Genomic DNA, 18,651 nt, shown 5'->3' on the forward strand with positions numbered 1-18,651 from the left:
ACTTGGACGCCTCACAGAGGATAGGAAAGCATCAGGCGTAGAAACAAGTCCTACTGTAGGAACACTACCTTCACACAGGTCGCTGTCACTGCTTCCTCTCAGAAATGTTTCAGTTCGTTATTCATCCAAAGAAGTTTGTGTTCAACTCTCCTGAAGCTGAATTTAGACATATCCTTTAATTATGGATTAAGACTGAATATGAAACTGTGTGACTGTGTTCACAAAACCTCAATTCGTTGTTTGATGTCATTTAGATTACGCACATGCCCCACTTCTGTAAAGATAATCTTGAAATGTATCCAACATACTTACGTTTCTGGAAAGTACCTTGAGTCCACATCAGTGCAGAGCTCTACTTCTCAACCCAAATCTACTGCAGCTAATAAACCCCTCTTCTAATAATCCAAACTGTTTATGAACAAATACCTGCAAAACATTTAGTGCCAATCAATATTATCATGCTCTCCCCTAAACAAAGATGAATATGGTAAATATCATTTCTGCTTAAGTGCTTAGCATTTAGTTCAATGTATGCCACGGCAGTGACCGCAGTAGCTTCACAGAGCACATTAACTCTGATTGATATATTATCAATACTCAATATTTTTTGAAGATGTTTGAATTCAGTTTATTTTTTTTTACTATATTAATTTTGACTGTCGCTCTCAGTTTGTCTTTAATACCCATAGAGAAACCAGAAATCTGACATTTGAACAGAATTGGTTCACGTTGCTTCTCTCCTTTCTTTTTCTTCTGTCTGTTGTGTTTTAAGATGACAGCTTTCACTTTTAGCTTTTGGTGCCATTGTGTGAAATGTGTCAATAAATCATTTATTTTATTTTTAGTGAGGTCACTGTTAAAGGTACGTCTACAAGGGGTGGTATAATAAACAAACATAATATAGTTCATTGTCAAATGACCTTAATTTGACATAATTGCTGATAAAACAGAGATCTTTGCAACCAAGAAACACTTTGAGCAGTGAAAACGTCTCTCACAACAGATGCAAACACCTTCTGAGTCCTTGATTTTATTGTAATGTACAATTAGAGAGGACAAAATGAATGAAGAATAAAGAAACTGCTGGGGAGTTTTCTCACAGCAAAATAATCCTGGCTTTTCTTTTTTATTATGGTTCGTGGCCAGAGAAAAATCGATGCTGATTTCATACATAACAAATACACACAACTCCGCTTGTACAGTGACAACAATGAGTCCACACCCACACTCATGAACAAAGGTAACAGCTCCAGAAAACACACACAGTAGGGATGCAGCATGGCACAGGGGTTATGTAAAGCAACTCAGCATGAATGGCTGTGTATACTACACAAAGTGTCAGGGTGTTTTTTTGTTTTTTTTAAATCACAACACAAGTCGATCAGACAGTTCACATCCAAGTCTCATCAGGGTACAGTCATGCTATCAGGCCTCAGGGCTGGATCTGTGTCACTGTCACACAGATGAGCACGTATGATACTGGGCCGATACGAAGCTCATCTAAAACTACAATAGGTGTGTTCAAATTAGTTTGACATACATCCCGTTTAAATATAATGTAATAAAAGAAAAAAAGAATAGAATTTTTAAATATAATATTTTGGCTACATCAATATACTTTTAATTTTTTTTTACAATTTTCCTTGATACAAATTTTGAATTACACAGTAAAATGCCCCTCTGAAGTTCCTTCTCACCATACAGAGTGAACCCTGACCTCCATTTAGGTTTTTTATTTTCTATTTATAGCAGTGACTTTCACCTCCAGTTACACACAAAGATTCACAGTCTGTGTCCACAATTAGTATCTGCATTGTCATTGTGTGAGTTAACAATAATTACATGGAATGTCCGTGTCCACTTGGAATCCTGTCGCATGCATAACAAATCTAAATCAAGTAGAAAGTGTAAGGCACAGAAAATCTATATGTATGGCAGTAAAACCTTAACATCTGCATTTGGGTACATTCACCATGAAATTAGATAAAGTAGTTTGACATTTTGGGAAATATGATTCATAATTTTCTTGCAGCGTCAGATGATAAGATTGAAATCACTCTCATGTCTGTAAATATGAAGCTGGAACCAGCAGCCGGCTAGGTTAGCTTAGCATAAAGACTAAAAACAGGGGGAAACGGCTAGCCTGGCTCAGTCAGTAGGTAGCGAAACCACAATTCTTGTGCAAATGAGGTATAAATGCCGACTAGGTTTAAAAGTTACTGTATGGCAGATTATAACAGAGCCAGGTTTCCCTTGGGCCATAACTTTCCAAAACTGACAATCCGACAATCACGTTTACTTTATCTCATGATCAGAACTGTTCAGATCCAAGGATTGAACTTCTCTCTGTCGTTTTCTATTTTCATTCACACGCTACAACTCTACGAATGTCATCTAATGACGGTCTGAAAATGTGTGTTGTAAACCCAATGTAAAAAAAATAGATATCCTCACTCTTTATAGCCCCTTTCCCACTGGGAGAATGTATACAACTAACATTGACTCCCAGGTCAAATGACACAGGTTTGAATCCGCTCCAGCTCAGATTGGCAGTGATGGAGACATGACACCCGGGGGAAGACGCACATCTTGTCCAGGCACAGTTTTTTTTTTGTGCAGCATTTTAACTCACATTGAAGTTTTGGGGCACTGGCGCGAAAATAGCCACAAAGGTTTTTTCACTTATCGATTCTGACATTTTGGGATCAACATGCAACTGCGATTTTTTTTTTCTTCTTCATTGAGTGCATTATGCAACACTGGCAGGCCGGCGAGTTGATAGAGCTTCTTATTTTCAAGTGCTTTCTCGGTGTTGAAAACGACTCACTGGGAGAAAAAAAAATAGAGAGGCAAACTCCTTCTGATGTCTTCGGATATCAATTATCAGATGCAGAAACTTCAGCTTCTATTAGAGTGGCTTTTATCGCTGAAACCAGCGTGCAACATTACAACTAGACCAAGGTCGAGATATGTAGGTATACCGACATTTTAAAAACTTGTGTATGCTCTGTTTTTAATCCTCCCTCCACTGTGGCCGTCGACATGATCAGACAACACGTCTTATCCAAGATATGCTTAAGGAGAGTGGTAGCAATCTTCTCATCCAACCCGGCGCATTTCCCACTAGTCAAACTTGATTTTAACCCATCTTTATGTAAGTCATATTCATCATACTGCCTACTATGGATGCCAGTATGGATTGACTGAACAGGTGAGGCAAGAGAAGAAGCCTCAGCTCATTAGCGGGACATAATGAGGCGCTGTCATAAGCTTCGGCTCAGGGAAAATCTCAACGCTAAACCTCAATATCGATATACTGTGTGTGTTAAGGGACTGTTACCGACAACTCGACACCAACTCCCTAAACAGGAGTCAGAGACTGTGCGAGTCAAACTGAGAGCAACGTGACTCTTTTAAGAGCAAACGCACACACACACACACACATACGCTTGCACACGGGGCATGAACACAGACATACAGCACACTGATATGATCGTGGTGTCGGCTGTGTTATCGGCTGCGATCAATGTATTCATGACTTTTTTCGTTCGGTGACAACGGCCATATTGAAAATCCATCTCCCAGTGAAGGTGAGAGGCTGCAGCCAGATACACACACTTCGATTTGCAGTCTACATTCAGAGATCATCTCAGTCGATTTCCGACCGGTGGCTGAAACAGCCATCTTGGGTCAGTTTAAAAACTGTGAAGTTCAGTAGGTGTGTGTCATCCTGCCTGGGTGTGTGTGTGTGTGTGTGTACGAGCAAAATTGTGCATGTGAAACAGATGTTAAAGTTAAATGTATTTTAGCCATGCTTACACATACTGTACATGGCACAGGTTACACAAGCGTGTGTATCAGAGGTAAATGTTAAGTGGTAGTATATACAATATAATATTCAAATCTTGTTATTAACTGTGATCATGTTATTTCATGTCTCGCGTAGTGAAGAACGTTGAAAAGACGAATGACGTAATGGAAGCTTGGTGCGTTAGATGTAGGATGGAGAGGAGACTTTTTGCTTGATTACAGGAGAGAGAGAGTATATAAACATGAGTACACTGTCAGTCGGGGTAGATGAGGAAGCCAGAGAAGGTGCTGTATTTGTTGGTGTTTCCCCCGTGAACTTTGCCACCGTCCAGCTGCACACAGACTTCGTCCCCCACATCCAGGTGCAGGATGACACTGTTGGAGGCGTAGTCGTAGTTCTGATCTGCGTCTTGAGCGATCGCACTGGCCCTCACCTAAGACACAGACAAGAGAGATATTTATGGGCAGCAAAGATGGAAAGCAACATCTAAGTCATGGTAAAATGTTCTGTATTCATAAAGCCCTTTTCCAATCCACTCAAAGCATTTTACAGTACATTTTTTGCGATTCATCCATTCACACACACACATTCATCCAGTGCATCTATGTGCAGCCCTTTCTCTATCGCATATCGCACACACTGCTGGCACGGCTGTCAGAGGCAATTTGCGGTTTGGTATCTTGCCCGTAGGACATTTGGGGATGTGGAAGACTGGGATTGAACCTTTGACCTTCTGGTTAGTAGAGCCTGAGACACAGCCGTGGAAAAGGAAATCATGGCTGTCATGTGTTTTTTGCAAGAGGTTTGTGGCTTGTGTTGAAGTTGCGGAGGCACTGTGGCGTTTAGTATTATACAGGAATCTTAACCCCAAAGCCAAAGGTCTGACGACTTCATACCACATAAGACAAGGAATCGATCCGACCTACAGACCAAGAGAAACTCTTCTTCGGCAGAGCAGAGCTGGAATGGAAAATGTAACTCTTCACTAATAAATGTTGAATTATTAGTCTACCCGTTGCAGGTTTTGGGACTTTTGTAGCAAAGTAAGAGCTTCTGCATATTTAAAAAAAATGAGAGGCCGAGAAGGAGGTTGAGGTTGGTGAGAAGAGAAATAAGAGACAGTGGTGGTGAGTTGTCCTCCAACATGGCTGGAACTCAATCATCTGTGGATGAAGCTCCTCTGGGTAGTGACCGATGCTGTTTGAGCCCAATCGAGATCAGACAGGAAACATCTTCAGTGTCTTTTAAAACACTTCTTAAAACATTATTTCATTGCAAAGCTTCTTTGAATGTCTAATAGAAATTGGGGTTTTATTACATTACTATAATTTCAATTTATATTACCACGAGATTTAATCTTATTCCCTTCTGCTTTATGATCTCTTTATTGAAGAATCATATGTATGTGGGCCTCTTTAAAACATTGTTCCCACAAGTGGAGACGAAATGTTCTCCTGGGGTTAAAGCTGCAAATACAGCAGACATCCATGTTCCATGAAAAGAAGAACGTAATCCATTGTTATTTAATCCCAAATATGTTCAAACTGAATCAATCAGAATAATCCTAATAAAAGTGAATATATGATGTTCATACATATAGGCTGATGCTTTTAATAAGATTCATCTTTTTACATCTAGTCCCAACCTTCAACGCACAACCAGTTGGTCCACTTTATCTAGAGGTAACCGGTGCTATTTCACTTCCTGTTTTGTGATCTTGGTGTAATGTCATCAGTGCAGATGCCTTCCTGTCCACTGGGCAGATAGATGAGATGTGCGGTGACCTTTGGCCTTAAGCCTCCATCAGAGAGCACAACCTTTCTGAGTCACTATACATTTTTTCAGAGGATCATTGCCCTCACACCTGATCCACCTGTTGCAAAGGGGAAAAAAAGAGTCTAGGGATGACAGGAGTGTTATCAGGGAGGACATCAGTTCATTTGTCAAGCAGTAACAAGAAATACAATCAATGTAAGTTAACGTTAGCTCCTGATATTTGTTGTTGCAACTGAACTGCTACTCCTTGTCATCGGTAGGTAATCATAGTCTCCGACAAATATTTTATGTGTTTAAGTTAATAATGTAATAAGTTTGTATTGTTTTGGGATAGTATTTCACTGATATTGAGTTTTGCAAACTGGTATAAGTGGTCCATGTTTTCTGGTCTGATGTTGTTATCGGGCCTGTGTGTAACACACGTGTTGCAGTTTCTCTAACACAGTCTAATTAATTATCACCGACACGGCAGGACAGTTAACACCCAACCCCACATGTTAACCATCAGAGTCACCATAAATTGTCCATCAATGTATATATAACTGTTATAGCTAATAAAGAAACAATATATACATATATACTAAACTTAATTCAAATAGATTACACAACTGAATATGCAGCAGTGATTAGTACATATATAATACTAATAAGTAAAAACAAGTACTTAATAATGTCTTCAGTAACCAAGTTCCCCCTCGTATGAACATAAAGATAAAGACATTCATTGTAGCAGCTATTTGAAGAAATGACAGTGGGTGAGTTGGTGCACTAATGAGCATCACTTCTATATTTGAGTTTTAAAGATAACGAGAGTTTCAGCTGAACAGAAACTCAGGGAAACGAAATCAGAATTTAGTTAAACAGAAATGTATTTACAATAAAATAAATACATATATTGATTGCCTAATTCAATATATTCACTTTTAGGAGTGCTTTCGATTAAGAGGGCAGATTGAGGCCTTTGGTAGGTGCTTTCTGAGCACCCTTCCTTTTCAATTGTGCACCACCAATTTCAGTATTTTTTAGTGTTTATTTTTCAATGAGTAGCCTGGTAAAAGTGCAATCTACAGCCCTACAACACAGTGACAACAAGGCCTTGACATAATAGGGGCTTCGTAAAACTTGCATTACGAGCTATCACCCAGGATCTAGCGATTACTGAAATTCACACCCAACAGAGTAGGATGCATAATCTAGAGATATCAGGAGCCTTGCTGAAAAAGCAATAGATGGTCCAATGAGTCATTCTTCAGTCTTTTATCTGCATGTGGACTGGTTTATGTCATTAGGAACACACTCTGATTAAACATGATGTTGGGTTTATAATGGTATCACCAGCCATTTAAAAAAGGTTTACATTATACGATACTGGGCAACTTTATATACAAGAGAATATCACTGCTGATCCAATAATGACCAGATAGTTTAAGAATAAGGCTCTAATACATGCAGAAATTAAGAAGAGGTTTCATATGACTATATATTTCATTTGAAGTAGTGGGAGTTATTTTTCTAGATGCACGGACCAGTATCCCAGGGTTTAGGTTCAGAAAACAGCTGATTCAATTGAGAATGGGACATCCTAATTCATTATGTTGTTAGGCAATTCAGTTATTTCATCCAATCCCCTTCTCAGTTCTAACTCCTAAATTGTTTTCGCATCCCAGCATGCAAATCTCCTCATAATAAATTGCACCATCATTGGGTAAGTAACCAACTATTCAAGCAGACGATTCATTTAACACTGGGAAATAAAGTACACAAATACATACATATTAATGAATGCAAATATGATACCCTCACTCCATCCTTGTCTCATGCTCTGGGTCTAACTAAGGATATGGTCCATCATCAACACCAGACATCAAGCCTCCCTGACTCACTTCTTTTATCTTTTATCTCTAATACAAATCAAAAATAAGACTTAACCACCAATTTCTCCTCATCCTTCATCCAATAATGAGCTTTTCCTTTCTATTCTTAATTTTTTGTTGTTGCATATTTCAATTAGCAATTTGACTCGCCATTTTTCTCCGTACGAGCATTTCCTCCTTGTAGAAAAGGTGAACTTCTTTATTCCCCCTTCTCGAGACGGAAATGAATCGATACATTTCCTTAGTTTTAATTCATCTCACATCACTCCATTAATTACTGTCTCCCCCTCCACGCCTCACGCCCCTTCCATCATCCCGCTCCCATTCGCCACCCCATCTCTATCTCTTCATTCTGCACCCATCTATCCATCTTTTTGTGTCCTCACATCCCAATGAGATGCAGGTCACGCACACATTTTCTCTCCCCCCACCATGGCAGTGTTGGCGGGAGCAAGCGACTAAGTGTGTCCCTGTCCGGTCTAAATCGGATTGATTAACGGCGTGCTGTTGTGGCAGGTCTCCTGAGAACCCCCCCCCCCCCCCCCCCTTCTCCTTGCCTCCTTTCCCATCCCCTCCTCACAGCATCCCTCGGCCCTCTACCTCCAGATGCGTCAGGGCAGCCTATACATGGCTGCAGGCTACGGTAATTGGTAGTCGGACAGCCATGGCAGCTCCCCGCCTAATAGGTCCAACTCCTCCAATAACTCCACACAATCACAATAAATGGGGGCACAGGATAGGCTACAGTGGTCAAATGGGCCCATGAAATACTAGTGGGAGGTCAGGATAAGATCCGACCCACACGCACACACACACACACACACACACTTACACACACACACCCTCCAGCTCATTCTCAGTCTCGATAGCAGCCGCTCTCTTTTCTTTTTTGTTTTATGAATCTCAAGTGAACACCTGTGAAAAACCACACAGCATATCAGATGTTTGATCTCATTCTGTTTTATTTCATACTGTTAGTCTGCTTTGCACTGAAGGGACTGAACAGCTCCCCTGAGGAGATCTAATAGGTTTTAGGAAAAAATACAACAGCAAAGAGATTCTGACATCTTGTACATCCAACATCTGTCTACATGGTTGAGCGCCATGATTCCCCTGACAATATTTTCAGAGTTAAAAGCTGACAGGCTGATCTAACTTGCTATGAGTGCACTACAGGATTAGCTACGATAAAAATACTGACTAATACCTCTCTATACTGTGTATATGTGCATGGATAACAATACTATAATAGCTCATTACTCTGCTGAGTTCCATCTGCATCAATCGGCCACAATTAAGGGTCATAATAAACGTTGCAGCACTGTTATTTACACCATTTCATTGAAATTACATTTTAAACATGAACATTAGCTAATTAAATTTGCCAGCTTAAAGGACACGGTTTATTTATGGCTCTTATGGTTGACTTGCTTATGAGATACATAGGTTTACTTATCATCAATTGAGACAGCGTAGAGACGCTGACATTTACTGTATTTGGTTTAATTCATGAATTAAACAAAATATATATATATATATATATATAAATAAAACCAAAACCAAGAGGAGACATGCGCAGAATTTACAGACTAAATCTTGAGTTTCACCTATTTCTTCATAGATATTTTATGAAATTCACTACATTTACCTGACAGTTAATTACCTCTTCAACACAGATGCATTACTATTAATATTTAAATGATGTATGATGTACTGATGTATCAGTCACTTATTTATTTATTATTTATTATTATTATTTACTCAGTTATTTCTCACCAACATGATTTTTTTTCTTTTAATATATAATAATAAATGTATTAATCAAATAATAATGTACTAGAGAGCCATTGTTTTACTCAAGTATTTTACTTCAGTCACCCTTTGCTTCATGGCCTTTAAATTATGTTATTGTATGTATTAGTAATTATGTTATTGTATGTATTAGTACATTGTATGTATTAGTACATACAATAACATAACTACATTTCAAAGGGAAATAATGACTTTAAAAAATGGTTCTGCCCTTATTGACAAAAGTTCAGGCAAAAACGTCTCCTTTGCATTCTTGCATTTGCATTAATCAACCTATTCAATACAGAGTAGTTTAACTATGATGCTTTAATTATTCCCTCCTTGTAATATCAGACAAGTTGAACAAAATAGGTAACGTAAATTTAATTATTGCTTTCAAGGTATTTACTTAGTCCATGCAATAGAAATACAGCAGGGCTGTTCTCTCTGTTTGTGCTGGTGTGTGCTTACACAGACACTTGACATATATGGCATTCATTTAAGGTTCGGAAAACTTCCTCCACTGCTGTGAAAAATATAATTTATTGGTCCCAGCAGAGATGGGCACGTTGCGCGTTGGGACACTGAAACCAGCATGGAGGAATCCACAGGTTTGGCTGTCAGTAACAATTACAGGGAAACATTGTTTTCTTAAAGTGGGCAGGAGGCACTGGGGCTTTGGGAGTGAAAACAAGAGGGAAAGGCAAATCAGGATTATTGTCAACAGTGGCGGAGATTGATAGCGACAAGGGAGTGAATTTCTGTCTGTTGGCCCAGTGCTGTTCCGACTTGATCTGCTGCTGTAGAGGAGAAGGGAGACCCACGGGACAATAGAGAAGATTACACTGCCTCCACTTCTTATTAGTGGGGTAACATTTAATGGGGGTAGACAGAAAAGAAGGAAGAACAGAAAGTGGGGAAAGTGGCAGAATATAAAAAGTTATAATGGTATACAATTTTCAATAAAAATCAACATTTTCAGCTGTGTGCCTCTAATTTAAGTGCTGAAATACTGTATTTGAAATGAAGTTCACAAAAGATCTCCATTATTATTATGTATATCAACCCAGCCCTCATGATGCGTATGTCCGAGAGAAAACTGATGGAAGCTAGGGTGTGAGGTAAGGGGAGAAAAGGATGTGTAGTGAAAAGAAGGGTGTGAAAGCAGAAATTTGGATGAGGACACGCATTGGGGCGAGCAGCTGCACGCACTTTAACAGTCTAGGCACAGGATTTGAGCAAAGGAGGCCAAAGTTGAGAGGGGCTATGAGTGATGGGGAGGGCATCGTGTTGGATAACAAACTGATCAAGCATGCCTATTTCAAAGCAGGGGGGAGGAGGATGAGGTTGGGGAGGTGGGCCGTCCGCGCGGCGTGCTGTTTTTTCAGTATTGTTTTGTTTCACAGCGGTGCCTTGATCTTGTGGTAATAAAAGTGACAGGATTCATTCACTGTGATGTACAGACCTCTCAGAGCGGAGCGAGGCAATTGAGACAGGGTCTCTTAAACTTACCTGAGGGACCTCTGAAGGATGAACAGGGAGGGGGGGGGGGGAGAGGAAGGGCAACTGAAATGGCCTTTTTTTGGTGAAAGCGGCGGTGTTTTCTCCACCTCCATCCATGCGCACCATGGAGGTCTCCTGTTTCTTCTCGCAGGTCGACAAGTAGCCCTCCTCGTGCACCCCTGACTCGTGCAGTAATTGGCATACTAAATGCTAATGTTTTGCCATGACACTCAAGACCCAGGTGTAAAGACGTTGATTAGAAGTCTCTAATTGGCTCCACACAGAAACCTTTGAGGGGAGAGGAGGTGCGTTAATTGGATATAAATGGCTTCTATAGATGGCAGCTACCTGCAGAGCATCAGCCACAGCTAAGCTTCAGTTCTGAGGGTAAATTACACTATTCCTCTATGCCATACTGTTGTGCGTCTCATAATAAATCTGTGATTTTTTTTAACAAGGTTGCATGCACATGCACCTGTTGTGTAGGCACAGTATGCAATGACACAAGCAGCAACACTCAAGAGAACCAAACGATCTCGCGCTCATCATTAATCATGTAGACTGTAAATATAAAAATGTGTCACAGGTTAGAGGATAAAGATCTTATTCTGATACATCTACTATTAAAGTTTCCAATAATCCAAGGTACATTTTAGCATCACTTATGTTAGTTCAGCCACCATCGAACACTGTGACACACCGCTGTTCAGAACAGAGGCAAAGTCCTGCTTCCTTGATGAGGAGAAATAATGATATAATGGGAAGGCAAAAGCAAGGCAGGATAAAGGCATAACAAAACACCGTAACAACCACATAAAACCCTTTAGTCTGTAGAATATAATGGCTGAGGCCATTATAAAGGAAACATATAGTCAAATAATGGCTGTGTGTATTTTCGGGGAGAAAAAGGCAGGAAGAGAAAAACAAGGGCAAGCTACAGGGTATGAGAGCATTCTTTCTATTTGCTCTACATGAAATGCTGCCTGAAAGGACGAGCTTTTATCCTTTATCACAAAATGTTCCCCATTATAATGTTAGGTCCTTGGGTCTGACACTAAAGCAATGCAACACACACAAATTTTCAATCTTGAACAAGAACTATTCAACCAATACGCATGACTCTTGGAGGGAGACATGGTACGAAAGTGCCATAATAAAATACATTTGAAACTGTCTCATGAAGTGCCACATGAGGCCAACATTGACACCTTTGCCTGACACACTAATTAGCAGCTTACACCTTTCACAGTATCACACCTTCCAGCTGGAGCTGAGCCATCTCTTTCAGTTCAAGCTTGTCATCATGTCTTATGAGTAATATTTAATTATTTAATTAGCTAATATATTTTAAAAGTTATTTTGTTATGTTAACGTGGTTACATGAAAAACTATAATTTGTAGAGTTTTTATGATGACCGATATGAAAATGATTCTTCTCTGATGTTTACTCTTTACAAGCCGGACCTTATTTAATACCTTTTTCTCATCTTCAATCATATATTAACCAATACATTATCAAAAATAAAATACATATATACCTTTATCAAACCCTTCACTTCTGTTTTTCTAACCTGTGCACCTTTAAGCCTGCACATTCATTGTCGACTTTTAATTCCTCTTTCCTCCTAACCTTTACACCTTACATTGTTAAGACTGAGCCACATGTCAGAGACTTTTGTTCGGTTTTAACAAGGCACCACTTTGTCCACCAGTCTTATTCTCCAGTAGGTCAAATCCAACCTGATGCCAGGGCCACTTAATGAGGTTACCGGGTGTCAATAGATGAGATGTTGAAATGCAACTATGGCACTGATCATCAAAACCAGTGTGTGTGTGTGTGTGTGTGTGTGTGTGTGTGTGCGCACAACATACTGTCCAACTGACCAACCCAGATTCACCCATATTCGACCAGCTTTAAATATTCATACACCCACTCCATGCTCATCACTGTAAAGGGCAAAGTACATATTGCTAGTGAATTATATATCCATTGAAAAGGTCATCTACCTCGACACCAATCTTTTGATGAGTTATGGGACACTTTGAATGAAGAGGTTTGCTTGATTCCGCTCTGCAAACTTGATGTAAGCTTGCACTTCCGTGTTGTGTTAGCACGAACTTGTGAAACCGGCACCTGAGAAGTCTGATTGGTTTCAGATGTGACATACGTCTTCATCCTGTCTGCTCAGCTTCTTCATTGTGGACAGAGGATGTTACTTTTTTACTCATCCTCCTCTATCTCCTCTGTGAATATCCATCCATCCATCTGTCCCTCTCCCTGTCTCTCTCTGTCAGCCCACTTGTCTGTGTCCTGCCTGTCCCTGCAGTGATCTCTCCCCAGGATGTGTCTTATTCTCAGCTCTCTTTGACGAGACATTGATCAACACCACACATATCAGTCTGACAATACGTGTAAACACACGCACACATACACAAATGCACGCACACACACACACCTCATTCTCTTTCTATTTAACCAGACCTAAGGTGGACCACAAATAGCATGGAAATGGTCATTTAGCATTTCCTTAATTGGTAAATAATTGTCAAGGAAAAATATGCATTCATACATTATTTACAATATTCTATAAATACATATTTCCATGACACTTCTGGTCGCCAATAGACAGCAGCCTATAAGCTTAGCTTAATAGTTTAGCTCAAACCTCAAAATGGTACATTATTGTCTAGGTGGTGGATTTTGTGTCCTTGGGACAGAGTCAAGTTGGCTGTTTCCCTTTGGTACCGGTCTTTATGCTAAGCTAGGCTAACAGCTGCTGGGTCCAGTTAAATGTTTTCTGTATAGACTGCGTGTAAAGATGGCTGTCATCTCAGCTCCCCAAAAGTGAGGCCAAGCATCTCGATCGCTGCCTGCACTCTAATTCATAGACCCCGCCTCCTCCATGATAATGAAATAGACATGGACGAAACTAAAATATAAATATAAATGTCAAATAAATTTTCCTTGAAGATGGTTTCTGTCATTGGAAATTGTTTTTAACATGTTTAAGTTTTTTTCCCAGTAAGATTGGTTTTAAGTAGCTATGCTGTAAAAACGTTATGATTGAGAGCAGAGACTAACTCGTTATTGGTCGAGTGCACGTGTCGAAGGGACTTTGCAGCCATGGCTCCCCTACTTTCCAGACTCCAGTTCTAAATGGGCAAGATAGCAGCATTTGTGTCCAGGACATTTTAGCTTAATTTTGGATAGGGGAAGGAAATGGAGACTTGTCATCCATCTTTATATACAGTCTATACAGACAGGACAGTGGCACCAATCTTTTCATGTAACCTTTGGCAAGAAAGTAAATAAGCATATTTATTTTAAGACTGTTGCTTAAATAAGTGTTCTCACACGTTATCCAATTCTCACAGTGGAACAATGTCACAACGAAGAATGACTATTAAGTAAAATTGTTATGGAAATGACAATAATAAAGGTAATAAAGGTAAAGTGTAATTTGCTGTTGAATGTCTTTACTGCCTGAAGATTGACAAACTTTTTCATTATTATCCTTAAGGTTTTTCTAATTGACCTAGCTAGTTCATTCTGCTCCCAGAGCACTATTCACAGAAAGAAAAAAACACAGTGCATTGAAACTGAGGGGTAAAGATCAGCACTGAATTGGGTTAAATAATTTAGTTGATGGAAAAGATAATTAATGGGGAGTCAATAGACAGTGTGGACGGTAAAAGTATAAAGTCTGTCTGTGCGTGCGTGTGTGTGGGTGCGTGAGTGTGCGTTAAGAAGGGGCACAGGTGGGGGGGAGAAGATCTCATCTAAAAGCTATGAAAAATTGAACAGCAGGAGTAGACAGGAATGACAATGTCTGTGAAGGCACGCAACAAACCAAGTCCCCCAATTATATCTGACATTTAACTGTCTGTCCTCTTTACTCTGCACTTTATGCACATCCTGCCAAGTCAATGAATTGAGGAATAACTATGTTTATGGACTTTATCAGTCACATAAAAGATCTAATGTGTTTTTATGTTTGTATTTGGAGTATAGCAAGCATCAAAACTGCAGATTCCATTGAAAGAAACTCATCACATTTGATAAGATAAGTAAAGACATTTAGAGGATTTTTCTTGTTTCCTCATGAACTGCATTAAGAATCTGTGTACTTTGATGCAGATTTTATCAGTATTTGATTGATCGCACAGCCTTGGTAGAGATGTGCTTTCAAGATTTATTATTTTGATAAAATATTTATTTTCTCAGTAATTTTTCAAGCCAAAATGCCAAATTTACAGTTTCAAGCCTCTCATATGCAAGGTTTTTCTGCTCGTTTCGGACTATTGGCCACTAAAACAAGCAATTACAAGTTGTCACGTTGGCTGTAACCTGATGAGAATCTTGTCATTATTTTGCATCTCCCACAATAACTGATTAATCAAACAGTTATTAGTTAAAGCTCTATTTTCTGAATCTGGGTAAAAATCTCAATATAATACACATTGTCATGGAAAAAATCGATACAACTCATACCAATGTGCTAATGAAATATGCCAGAGGTTTTTTATACATGTAGTAGTTCATAACAAGTTGTTGCTTATGAAATCTGACTCTGCTAAGACAGGAAGTAAATTGACCTGCACCAAATATTTCTTTACCCAAAATCTTACGGAGTCAACAGTTTTTTAAAATTTCCAACTTTATTAAACCTATGCTGGTGTTCCCTGGCGACATTCCTAATGATGCACTATTCTGGTGACATCTTTGCATTGTTGCATTGTAGTTAGACTGCATATAATGATGGACATCATGCCTACCTCCCAAAAGATAGGGCCAAAAAGTCTGCCCTCTAATGGCTTGCTACAATATAGACCAAAAGCCTCCTCCATGTCAGTAAATGGGACATGGCACCAAATAAAAGGTCAAAGAACACTTTAAATATATTTATTTCCAAGATGGCTTCATCATTTTAGCTAGTTTAGGTGGTTCCAGTAAGTTTTGTTTAAATTATGGATTTAATGCTATAAAAATGGGATGAAACATCACGATTGACAGTGGAGACTGACTTTCAATTGGTTGAGTGTGGGCCTCAGCAGGACCTCAATATCGAGGCTTCACACCACGATCACTTCTATGTAGTCTCTGGCTCCAAAAAACATTGAAGGCGCAAAATGCCAGCTTCATTGGACACAAAGTGAGGTGAGTGGATGTATGAATGTGTCGACCATCATTATGTACAGACTATGGGTGAGAAAAGCAACAAGGCCTCAAATGACTCCTACTGACTGGCCGAGATAAAGCATAACCTTCATCCAAAACACACAGCAAGGGCACGCTCTGGTTACCTGATGGTTAAGACTCATGTAACCTTATCTCAACATTAAAGGTGCTGTTTAATATCTGCACTGTCACATTAAGACACAATCCCCCCCAAATAATTTGAATACATATTATGCACATTGAGTAACAAACTAAAACTGGGATTTTTACCGCAGAATTTGTCATAATCAGCTACTTCTCTTCCATATCCTTACTGTATCTAAAGTCTTTTTAGGATGGAGCTTCAGCAAAGCGTATTAATGCAGCAGCCCAGCAGGGTGATGGTCTGCTCAGCAGCATGTTGCTGTCAGTTCATGTACCGTGTAAATTATGTACAGACAAACCACCGATGTTCCATCAAGCGCTCGGTTCAGTTTGACTTGGCTTGCAACAATGCAAAGCATGTTATTCCCCTTTCTTCCCAAGTAATCCCCAGGATATCACTCTTCTATCCTGCAGCACACATGTCAGAATCACAGTTCCTCAACAGAGTGAGGGCTTAGTACCTCAAGCTTGTCATACTTCTCCAGATGGTAGTGTTCAAGGCTATTTCCAAGGCATTTATACTTGTTTATTTATTAGTGTTATAGTCAGAGTTCCTTAGAGGACAGTAGCCAGCTGCTGCATTTTAGCTTTTGTTCCATGGAGACTTGGAGGATTGTTATCCTCTTGATCGCTTGGCTGTCAATCTCTTCCTCTCACTCCCGCTCCTTTTGTTTACAAGTTGTACAATTAATTAAAGTGCTGGTTTTCAATGTAAAACACTTCTTAGTCTTTAGTTGTTTCTAATATCATCCTGTCTTTGTTTATTCTCGGTTTTCTTCATACTTTCTGAATAAACTGCATTTTTTAACAGAGTTGTGATACCCCCCAAACGAAAGTTAAGATACAATAACTTCAGCCTTATTCCAATTAAACAACCTTTTATTTTAAGGGCCATTCCAGGTCTTCAACCTCTCTATCATGTACCTTGTGCATAGTCGCCTTGTAGCAGAAAAAGCGAGAATGCAGGAGAACTTAACATACAAAGTCTCCGAGGTATTTTTTATCATGTTTGTTGGCTTTTCTAAGGCTAATCTATATTGTCTGTCTAAAGCTAGTCTGGAAACTGAATCTATTAGCCTGCTCAGGTGAGTATAGCCTCCCTCACTTTATGGCAGATTTCCATCCACCATGAGAGCTGCTGAGCCAATCACAACCATTTATCTAAAATGGGACGGGTTTGATATGATGACTGACAGAGAAGCACTGCAGAAGGATTTCCATTAACAACCAAGATGGCTGTTGCTGTTATCAAAACAGAACTTAAGGAATTGGATAATATATTTTTACTAAAAGAAGAACAAATAACTGTAGGTCAAGGGCTTCCAGAAATTTTTCTGTTTTGTTCTGTTTTTGTTTTGTTTGTGTTGTCGATAAAACAACTATGTGGACTTAAATAATAATCGCATCCAACCAAGCCAAGCATATTATTATGGATGTATTCCCATGCTACAGATGTGACTTTACAGGGTTAGGGGTTAAATACAATAAAATATGTCAATGCTAGTAAGGGGTCTGCTGAACCTGGATTTACAGTAACCGCTAACAAGGGATGAGTTAAGAATTGATCAAACACGCCTGTAATAATACAGTGATTTGATTGGTCATCATCATGCCTGAAATTCTATTGGTTTGGGGGATTTTGACAAGGTCTTTTTACAGAAATCCAACAGCAAATCAAAATTTGACATAATCATAATTAGCAAATTATGAATATTTTTTTAATCGAACATATTGTCACAGTCTTTAGTACTATAAAAGATCTTGATAATTTAGTTTAATTTAGATGACCACCTTTTATCCAGTGTGTGTTATGTTGTACCGAGTTAAATTATTGAATGGCTGTTGTCACTGTATCCACAGTATGTGACAGAAATACTGGATCAAAGTCTGTAGGTAAACTGTACTCAAGAGACTCACGTCATTGTTGGTTAATAGTTGCAGAAGTTAAGAGAGACACTTTAGACCCACACCACACCCACACTCACCTGTCCATTCTTCTTCAGGTCAGCCCACATGCTGGTACCATCACCACCCCTCATCAGGACATGGTACGTGAAGTAGTAGATACCTGGCAGCGGGCAGGTGAACTTGCCGGTGCTTGGCTCATAGTAGTTCCCTACATTGGTCACCACGTCATCAAACTTTAGTATCTCACTCCCTTCATGTTGTTTTCGGAGGCCTGCGTAGAAGGCTATTTTGGGGCTGTAGAATGAGGGGCCATAGCCACCGGGCCCGGGCCCTGGTGGACCAGGTGGGCCAGGCTTGCCGGGCTCTCCAGGGGGCCCCTTGGGACCTGCAGGGCCAGGAAGTCCAGGGGTCCCTCTGAACCCTTGTTTTCCCCTGCGGTTTGAGAAGTCTGGGGGCTGAGGGGAGACGGCTGTCAGCTCTCCCTGTGGGGGGGTGAAAGTGTCACACACCATCCTGCAGCTCCCGAGCATCTCGTATTGCGTGACCCCTCCTCCGGACCCTCCCCCTTTGGTGGTGTGAACCAAAAGGGGAATGGCCACCAGCAGAACCAGGACCATGGCCACGCCGACTCCAGCCCCGATGACACGTTTCTTGCGGCTGAGCCG

At 39.9% G+C, this 18,651-nt stretch overlaps 1 protein-coding gene across 1 annotated transcript; it reads right to left on the reverse strand.

Moving 5' to 3' along the window:
• Window positions 1-4,064: 4,064 nt before the first annotated feature.
• On the reverse strand, window positions 4,065-18,624 carry c1ql4b (complement component 1, q subcomponent-like 4b). Its single transcript, XM_053430006.1, has 2 exons — window positions 18,064-18,624; window positions 4,065-4,244 (listed from the first exon to the last, which is right to left on the reverse strand). The coding sequence occupies exons 1-2, from the start codon at window positions 18,601-18,603 to the stop codon at window positions 4,065-4,067; spliced, it is 720 nt and encodes a 239-aa protein (XP_053285981.1). The 5' UTR covers window positions 18,604-18,624.
• Between the last annotated feature and the right edge of the window lie 27 nt (window positions 18,625-18,651).

Source organism: Pleuronectes platessa, chromosome 2, assembly GCF_947347685.1.
Source record: "Pleuronectes platessa chromosome 2, fPlePla1.1, whole genome shotgun sequence".
Taxonomy (NCBI): Eukaryota; Metazoa; Chordata; class Actinopteri; order Pleuronectiformes; family Pleuronectidae; genus Pleuronectes; species Pleuronectes platessa.

Coding starts and splice junctions, on each gene's coding strand:
- c1ql4b (XM_053430006.1), bottom strand. CDS start 18,603: ATGGTCCTGGTTCTGCTGGTGGCCATTCCCCTTTTGGTTCACACCACC. Junction 4,245..18,063: donor ACCTGAAGAAGAATGGACAG/GTGAGTGTGGGT, acceptor TCTGTGTCTTAG/GTGAGGGCCAGTGCGATCGC.